The following is a 10,454-nucleotide window of genomic DNA, read 5'->3' on the forward strand; positions in this document are numbered from 1 at the left end:
AACGATAATGATAATATAATTTTATTTAACTTTTTTTTTTTTGATAATAATAATTATAATTATTTAAATAAAATCAATAAGTGTGATTAAAGGGGGAAAGGGGGAGGTGAAAATATTTAATACTCGTTATATTTCAAATTTATCAAAGGTCAAGGTCACAGTGACGAACCCCAAGAAGAAAAAAAACCAAAATCTCACGCGCAAAAAAAAATTATTAGTGAAATTGCACAAAAAAAAAGAAAGCAACTACTCGCTCGGGTGATAGTTTCACATTTCTGAACCATAATAATAATAATTATTATTATTATTACATAAAGGCCACAAAAACGGCTGAACAAATTAAATCAAATAAAAAAGAATTTTGAGATTTAAAAAAAAAAAAAAAAATATGATAGACGAATGAAGTTAATAAAAAAAAATAAAAATAAAATAGAGCGAGTTGGAAAAACGACAATTTTCATATTCAAATAATAATAATAATAATTTTTATCGAATTATTCCTGTCGTCTGCTAAAGAAAAAAAGAAAAAAAAATTGATAAAAGAGTTTTTCAAATAAAGGGAGGGAGGAAAAAAAAAGGTAATTTTTATTATAATATAATAACTTTTGGGAAACGAGTAAATAAATAAATATTTTCAATAAGTTAATAATAATTTTAAAATTTTCAATAGAAAAATAAAAAATTGAACGAATAAATAACAACAACAACAACCAACAGCCAGCAAACAACAAACATCGGTACGTTTTATAAAAAAAAATTTGTTTGTCAACCCCTGCGTTAAATAAAGGAAAAGGGGGGGAAAGGAAAAAAAAAGAAAAAATGTAAAGGAAAAGTTTTTTTTTTTTTATTAAAAATTATTAATTATTTATTTATTTATTTATTAAAATGTTACTATAAAATATAAAACAAGGTTTTTTTTTTGTTTAAACAAAAACGTTTTTGTTTTTTTCGGTGTTTTTATTTAATTAAATTTTTTTTTTTTCTCTCTAAACAAACTATTAAATAAAAAAAAAAAAAAAAAAAGTTAAAAACAAGTTTTTTGTTTTGTGTGTAGCTGAGATGGTTAGAAATAAATAAATATTTAATTAACTTATGATTAAAATTCTTATAGACTATTAAAATTTAGAAAAAGTTGAATTATAGTTGAAAAATATTAAAAAATAATATTAATTTTTAAAAATTATAGTTGGTTGGTTGGTTTACCCTTGCAAGGTTAATTAATAAACCAAAAAATTATTATTATTATAAAAACCTTTTTTAAACCTTTTTTTTTCTGTTCGTTACGAGGTAGGATAATAAAAAGAATAGTAGAGAGAGAGAGAGAGGGAGTGGTGGAAAAGAAGATAAAAAAGAAAAAATCTCATAAGTCGACAGTCTTAAAAAAAAAAAAAATAATTATTATCTTTTTATAGCGAAGTAGGAGAGAATTGATTTGAAAACGTGTTTTTTACGCGATAAAAGAGAGTGAAAAGAAAAAAAATGGAGGAAGAAGTAGAAGAAGAAGGGAAAAACTTTACGCAAAAAAAAAATAGAATAAAATAAATCTAAGAGTTTTTCAAAGTTTAAAAACCGCAACATCTGCTTTGCTTTGTGACGAAAAACTTTCTTTATATAAATGCGTACTAAAACTAGCCAATGGGTAAACACACAATTATGTTAATAATAAGATAAATAATGATAATAATAATAATAACCCTTATTTTTTTTTCCCCTGTAGTAGTAGTTGTAGTAATCAACGACTATAAAATTTATAGAACTCGTTTTTTTTCCGACTATAAATACTATAAAAGTTTTTTTTTAATGTTTTAATAAAAAAAAAAATTTAATGAGAAATATTTTTTTCCATTAAAAAAAAACGTAAGGGTTTTGTTTTATTAAATTTTATAGTCTATACGCTATATAATCGTTTGACTTTTATAGAATGAAAAAAACAAAAAAAAAGATTTTTAAAGTTATATTCGAATAAATTAATTCGGGTTGCGTTTGATGAAATTGTAAAAAAATTTATTTTTAATTTAATTTTATTTTTATAGCGCTATATTACGCGGCTCGGTATATATCCTCCCTCCACCCCTCTCCCACCTCCCCCTCCCGTTGACTTTATTACTATTATTTACGTAATATATAATAATAATAATAAACGCGTCAAACGCGTTAGATTTTTACAGGAAAAAAAATTTTTAACAAATTTATAAAAATTTTAACGAGGGCCATTTTCAATCATTTTTACGATTTAATCAAAAAAAAAAAAAAAAAAATTATATTTTATTACTTTTTTCGAAGGTGGCAAAACTATTATTATCATTTCTATGTTGATTAAAGGTTATTACAAAATTGAAAAAAAAAAAAGTGGTGAAGGGGAGAAAGAGAGAGAGAGAAATAAAAAAAGGGGGAGAGTAAAAAAAAAAAAAATGTTTGAAGGTTAATTTGGCAATTTAAATTTTTTTTTTTTTTTATTCAAAATTTTTTATTACACGTACGTAAATCCCTTTTTGTAAAATTTAATAGCCGAATTTCATTAATTCAACTTAACGTTAATTACACGAAAACGTAATTTATTATATATATATATATATATAAAACGAAGTTAAAATAACGACGATTGCACCACCGCCACCACCACTGCCACCATCAGCACCTACAGCACCAAAACATAAAATTAATAGAATAAAAACAAGTTTTTTAATCTGTCAGAAATAATAATAATAAGCAGACACACGCACATATACGCACTCTTTTTATTATTTGAAACAATTTAGTCGTGTCAGTTGTATCAGGTGGATAAAATTTTAAATTAAATAACGTGAAATTAACTATCGGCAAAAATAAACTAAAAAAAATTCGAGTTTTTTTTTTTTTATACGGGTTTTAACCCGAACTGGAAAACTGGAGAAGATCTAAAAAATGAAATTGTTTTTACGTAAGAGGGAAAAAAATAAAATGAATTTTTACCTTAAAAAAACAAAAAAAACTACTATTACTACTATTAAAACAAGAGAAGAAGAAGAAGAAGAAAAAGCATTAATTTAATTTTAAAGTTGAAATAAAAATAAAAGTTTTCTTTCTCTTTTTTTTTCCTCCTTTTTTCCCTCTTTTCTCTTTTTTTTTTCTTATACCAATTAGAACATTGTTTTAGTAGAAATACTTTTATCTAAAAACTAACTAACCTAAATTTTGGTTTTTTTAAAAAATCAATTAATTGACGTTAATGAATATGGTCTTTTAGTTTTTTTTGTTTTTTTAGTTTTTCCATTCGTATAAAACGTAAAAAAAAAAGATTTTTATTTTATTTTTTTTCTTTTCTTTTCTTTTCTTTTTTTCATTAAATTAGTCAATCTTTTATAGACTATAAATTACGCTATAATATTGAGACTTTTTTTCCAAAAAAAATTTTTTTTGTTCGTCAGAATTTTCATTCGATAGAAACAAATAATAATAATAATACCTATCGAATAAGATGATTTCGGTAAGATACTTACGTGGTATCGTCGTGATTAGGAGTGAAAATAATAATGATAATAATAATAATAATAATTAATAAGAAAAATTTATAAATGACCTGATGGAAATAGAGTAATAATAGAGTTTTTTAAGAAGGATAAAAAAATTATTTATTTTTCATATAATATATATAAAATATATATATATATATATATATATATATATATATATATATATATATATATATGTGAAATAAAAGGTCAAAATACTGTAGCAACAAGTGTTTACACACTACATAGTCAAATGTATGCTACATTATCTACATTATTATTATTATTATTATTTTATAAATTTTTACCTCCCTAGTAAAATATAATTCAATTTCAATTTAAAAGCTTTTATAATCCGATTTCAATTCCCGAAAAAACTTCTCTCCATTTTCTCTCCATTTAATTTTTTTTTTTTTTGTTATATAAAAAAAAAAAAAAAGTTTATAAAATTACGTTTCTAAAAACAAAAAAAAAAAAAGGGTTTCTCCCTCTTCCTCCTCTCCTCCTTCCCCTTCCCTGAATTTTGCTTTTATTTTAACCTCCGAAAATAAAAATAAAAAAATCTATCAATTATTAAATGACGTGAAATTTTATTAAATTTTGTTTTTTTTTAAATTGTTCTCTCTCTCTCACTCTCTCTCTCTCTCTCTTAATTAATTTCGTTATTTTTTTTAATAATTTTATAAAAAGAAAAAAAAATTACGTATTTAATAAATGTACGAACGAACGAAAGTACTACTTAAATTATTACGTAAGTAATTTTTTTTTTTTTTTTCGTATCATAAAATGCTTTTACCAAATGCCTTGCTTTTTTTTCTTGCTATGATGTAATAAAATAAATTATTAATAAAATGTAGGAAAAATCGTCGTCGCGGTGGTAGTACAATAATAATACAATTACAAAACTATATTTTTTTATACCTGGACGTATCACGTGATAAAAGGGGAAAAAAACGGGTTATTGTTACACGTTCGTGGCAAGCAATGAGTTACGCATGAAAACCCAGCATCCTAACCTTTTAAATATAATCATCATCATCATCATCATCTGGCTCCTGTCCAGTTGAGAAAAGAAAAAAAAATCTTTTCCTTCAAATTTCTTTTTTTTTTTACAATTTCAGCAATTTTACCAAACTAAAAACAGGCGAACAAAAATATAAAAAAAATTACCAAAAACACATAAAAGAAAAACAGGTACGAAATTCAAAAAAAAAAAAACAATTTTATGAAAAAAAGCATCATCGTCTGCAATATTTTTTTTTTTTTTTTTCAAATGAAAAGCAAAAGGATAAAAATGTGGAAAGGAATGTAAAAGGAAACAAAAAAATAAACAAAGGAAATTTTTTTTTTTTATCACAACAATTAAAAATTTTGTTTTAATGTTATCATCATCATAAAGTACGTCATAATTTATTACGTCAAATTCATCACGATAGATAAAGTCATGATAATAATAATAATGATAAATTATTCGCATTTAATTTCTTTATTTTATGTATATTTATATATAAATGACGTCACATACCTAATAATTAACTCTCATTCATTCGTTTAAAAAATTTTTTTCATCGTAATCATCATCATCATCATCATCGTGATAATAATAGTAATAATTAACGTCATCATCAACGTCATTCTCGAATCATTATCATTATCTCCTTTCACTCTTACTTTGCTAATTTAAAAAAAGAAAAAACCGTTACGTCACTTATATATAAACTTTTACAGTTTTTATTCCAAGAGTTTTATAATAATAATGATGATGAAAGTGAGGGGGGGATAAAAAGAGGGAAATTTTTTGGTAACGATTCGAAAACCGATGAAAAATAACAAACTTTTTTTTTTTTTTTTGATAAATGACGCTTAACAAATGAAATCAATAATTCAATGATAGTAGAAACAAAAACAAAAAATGTTCGGCCATGTTTTTTTTTTTTTTTTTATCACGGAGAGAAAATAAATAAAAAGAGAAAAATGTACGTATGAGGGTTGCGATGGTTAAAACAGGGGGGGAAGAGGAGGTGAGAGTAGGGAAGGAGGAACAAATGTTGGGGGGACGAGTAGTAAAAAGAGTGAAAGGTTTTTGTTTTTAAAAATGACGGCGGCGGCGGCGGGGTCGTGTGAGGTTTTTTTTTTATTTTATTTGGGGGAGAGAAAAATTTTTTTTTTATTATTGACGTTGAACTTTCATAAAAATATTTATTAATAAAATATCATGAATATTTATGTAAATAAATAATAATAAAATCAATATATCGAAAAATTTATTTTTTATTTTATTTTATTTTTTTATTTTTCATTATTATTATTATTACCCTTCCCATTAAAAATTGATTACGATGTCATTTATTTATAATAAATTAAAATGTTTTAATTTATTATTATCATTATTATTATTATTATTATTAATATGGTTTCGCGATGAGGAAAATTTTCAATGCGAACGGAAAAAAACGAACCGGTGAAAATAAATGAATGAATGAATGAATGAATTTCAAATTAATAAAAAGAAAAAAAATTATTAATAAATAATAAAAGTTGCAAAAGTAAATTTTAATAAAAAGCAAAAAAAAAAAAGAAACAACCAAACAGACAAACAAACAACAAACAAACGAAAAAAAACTAATTAGAAAATCGTTTCGAAACAACAACAACAACAAAAATTTTTTATCGTTAACAAAAATGAAAAAAAAAAAAAAAAAATTTGTAATAATTATCATTATTATTATTATTTTCTTTTCCTCGCGAGCTACGCATCCTCCACCTCCTCCCTCTCCTCCCATTCTTACCCACCGACCCTTCCCCGAAAATCGTTCATTTATTAAAAGCCAAATTGGTTTTTTTTTTTTTTTTGATCATTTGAAGGTAATTTTGTCGTTTACCACTAGAAAGGAAAAAAGGAAAAAAGGAAAAAAAAGGTAGAAAGAGGTTAATAACCTTTTTTTTTGATAAAAGAAAATTTCAAATAATTTTTTTTTTTTTTTATTGAAAAATCCACAGAAAACCGATTTTTAACGATTTTTGTTACCGTAATTTATAGCAAATTAAGTTTTTCTTTTTTTTTTTATTTCTTTGTGGTTTGTTACTATTATTATTATTATTATTATTATTATTATTATTATTATTACTATTTTCACTTCTACTTTTATTTTTTATATTCCTGATAATAATTTTCATTATTATTATCTGATTATGTTAATAATCGACGAATGATTTATTTTTATTTTCATCTACTTATCACGTTTAAATAAAAATAAATAAATATTTGCTATCGTTAATGATATGGTTTATTATACTAATAATTAACTTATTAAAAAATTGTTTGTTTAAACAAACAAACAAACAAACAAACAAGCCAACGCAAAACTTTTCGTAATTTTTTTTGGTTTTGTTAATTCGTTTTATTTTTTATTATATTATTAAATCAATTAAAGCGTAGCAAATAGTAATAATAATAATAATTTTAAAAAATTAAACCGGAAGTTAATTAAAAATCAAAATTGTTCGTCGTCGAATCGTATAAAAACTTTTTTTCTTTTTTTCTTTTTTTTTTTTGGACATAAATCATTCGCGGACAAACAGCAAACGTGGAAAACAAACAAACACGATGTGTTTGCTTTCGAATGTAAAAAAAAAAAAAAAAAAAATTTCCGACCCGAAATTGTCATTGACCAAATGTAAAACATTCGTCAACAATATCTCAACACCCTCCGCAATATTGAAATCAGATAATTTCAATATGATGTATTGACTAGATAACAAACCAACAAAAAAAAAAAAAAAACAATTATAAATTATTTGTTTGCACGCTCACGTAAACACCACGACAACGACAACAACAACAACCACAACAAACTTTTTTTTTTTTTTTGGAAATATTTAAAAAAAAAAAAAAAGTTTCAAATTAGGTTAATTGCTTTATTCCATCTATCGAATTATTGAAAAAAAAAAAAAATTGAATGGAAACAGGAAATTAATTAAAAAAAAATGAAAACAGGGCGAGAAAAAGGAAAGGAGAAAAAAAAAATTGAAAATGAAAACAGGATGTGACGTAATAATCAAATGAAAAATAATAAAAATAATTATATCATTTTGCACACACACAAAAAAAGGTTTACAATATTTTAATTACGTTTAATTTTTAATCGGTTAAATTTTTTTTTCGATTTATACGAAGTGTGTGTGTGTGTGTGTGTGTGGCGACGTGGATGCAGATGAAAAAAAAAGGAAAAGGAGAAGGGAAAGGGGAAAGAGGGGGAGGCGAAAAAATGTCTCATTTAAAAAAAAAATATTAAAAATTTTATTATGTTAAAACGTTTGGTCAAATGTTTGGTAATAAGGTTGTTGTGATCTGGTTTTAAACGCTTATGAATTGAAAACGGCTTTAATCCCCGCCCCCCGCTCCCTCCCTCCTCCTTAACAAACACATCTTTCTCCCCCCCTAACTGGATCTCTTCATTTAATCCTTTAAACAATGTTTCCGGGGATTCACTTTTAACTCGATTTTGATCTCTTCTCATCGTTTCGAAAATGATTTTTTTAAAAATATTTTTAATTACTTTTTTTTTTTATTTCGGGGGAGAGTGGGAGGGATTGAAGGGGAGGGGAAAACAAGGAAAAGGTACGTTTACGGGAAAAAAAAAAGAAAAAAAAATATTTATTATTCACAATTGATTTATTTAACGGAAGCATTCTTAGATTCGTACAAAAAAAAAATAAAAATAAAGTTAATAAAATTATTTATTTATTAATTTATTGATTTATTAATGGTTTCAATAGTTCGAAATGACCATTTTCGGGATTTCCCAATAATTGTAAATATATCGTATGACTATACCTTCTCCTAGATATAACTATGGGTTTGGATTCGGGTTTAATTATTTTCGACGAACTCCTCTCTTGAAGGTAAATGACGACATTTTTTTGCAATACTTCGGACAGTGCAAAACATTCAACGGACGTTCCATAAGTTCCGTAAGTTTCCATTTCTCGACAATACCTGTCTTCGTCTCTCAGTCTTTCTCTATCAATGACCAAATGATTTTTAACGTCTTTCCAATGTTCACGTAGATACGCCACTGCTTTGTACCTCAAAAGCATGTGATGATCTTGAGTGCCGTATAAATACAAACTAATCGCTCGAAACAAACAATTACCATCACCTATTATCGGATGCCTTTCGAACAAATCTTCCATCATTTCCGAAAAACAAAGTTTAAATTTTTAAAATTATTATGATTTATTCTATTTCCGGTTCCGATGATTTTTCTTACTCCATGAAATCCGTCATTTCAATTTATAAACAAGTTTTATAATAATAATAATAATAAAAATAAAAATGGCATTAATCGAAAATCATTTTTTTTCAATTATTATTATTAATAATAATAGACATTAATACATCGTCGAATTAACGTATAAAAAAAATCTGTTTATTGATTTTATTTATTAATTATTTTACGAAAATTTTATTTTTTCTTATTTTTGAATAATTATAATAATAATAATAATAATAATAATAATAATAACAACGACGCGGGAACTTTTGTTTACGGTAAGCGTAAATATAAATTTGAATTTACCTTATTTATTATTATCAGTTATTAATTATCGATTATTAATAATTGGTTACGTCACGTAAATCAATCGGAAAAATTTATCCGTCGCATGAATTTATGTAAAATCGAATTTAATAATAATTTAATGAGTGATAAAAAAATAAATATATGTAAATAAAAAAACTCCATTTTGAAATTACACTTCCGGTTCGTTTTTTTTTTTTTTTTTTTTTTAATATTCCTTTCGTAATAATAATAATAATAACGGTAGTAATAGCGATGATAACTGTTACAGAAAAAAAAGTTATTGAAAATGTTTTGTGTGAGCGTACACGCGCACGCACACGCACGCACATACGTGTCGGTAAAAATATTATTATTACGGCTACCGTTAGTAATAATAATAATATTAATTTTATGTAAAATTAAAATTTTCTAGAAACCCTGTAAAGTATTTTAAATATTCATAAGAATCATAAAATTTATTATTATTATTATTATTTTTTTTTATTAGTGACGAAAACGACATTTTTTTTTTGTTTGATTCGAGTCAAAGTAAAAATTTAAATTAAGTTATAACCGTGTTGTAAAAAAAAAGACTTCCTTTTTTTATAGTTTGTGTTGTAGCTTTGCTACTATAAAGTACTATAATATAAAATCGTGTAAAATAAATTTTTTTTTTTTTGATAGTCTGTAGCATCGGGATTGAATTTATTTATTTATTTATTTACGTCACAATGATAAAATTAATTTTTATTAAATTCTCTTCCTCGAAAAAAAAAAAAAAAAAAAAAAACAGGAAACGTTTTAATTTTTCGAAAACCATCGTTGAATGAATTCGACCGAGGAAAGGAAGGAGGATGAGAGAGGTGGTGGTAGACAAAAAAGGAGGTGGTGGTGGATGGGTGGGAGTCGGGTGAAGAGTAAACGGGGATCAGGAGAAGGGTGGGTGGAGACCAGGCGAAGGGGTAGGCGGGGTGATGATTTTTCGGTCATTTTAGGTACCCTAAACAATTTTCGTTCATTTTTATATCATAATTTTTTTTTTTTTTATAAATAATTTTTTGTTGTTAACAACTTAACCGGAAATAATTAAAGCGTTAAAACGGAAATATTTGCGATTAAAAAATTTAAAAAAAAAAAAGCGCCATTTTTTTAAATTAATTACATTTGGATCGATCGCGGCTAAAAATGTTACTTTTTTTTATATATATTTTTTTTATTTATTTATGAATTTTACTAAAATTTTTTATTTTTTATTTTCCCTCCCCCCAACATTTTTCCATCATTTTTTAATTTTCCCATCGCACTCATTTTCATATCCTCCCTAAATTAAATTGAAAAAAAGGAAAGGGAAGGGGGAGCTCTTTATAACATCCAAAAAAAAAAAAAAACAATTTGAATA

The 10,454-nt window shown here is 24.5% G+C and overlaps 1 protein-coding gene across 1 annotated transcript; it reads right to left on the bottom strand.

The window, feature by feature from the left end:
- Positions 1 to 8,263: 8,263 nt before the first annotated feature.
- Phum_PHUM271330 (uncharacterized protein) lies at positions 8,264 to 8,687 on the bottom strand (the record flags this gene model as incomplete). The annotated part of the gene is made up of 2 exons (XM_002426703.1): positions 8,264 to 8,344; positions 8,424 to 8,687. The coding sequence occupies 2 exons, from the start codon at positions 8,685 to 8,687 to the stop codon at positions 8,264 to 8,266; spliced, it is 345 nt and encodes a 114-aa protein (XP_002426748.1).
- Between the last annotated feature and the right edge of the window lie 1,767 nt (positions 8,688 to 10,454).

This window comes from Pediculus humanus, genomic scaffold (assembly GCF_000006295.1).
Source record: "Pediculus humanus corporis 1103172107647 genomic scaffold, whole genome shotgun sequence".
Classification (NCBI taxonomy): Eukaryota; Metazoa; Arthropoda; class Insecta; order Psocodea; family Pediculidae; genus Pediculus; species Pediculus humanus.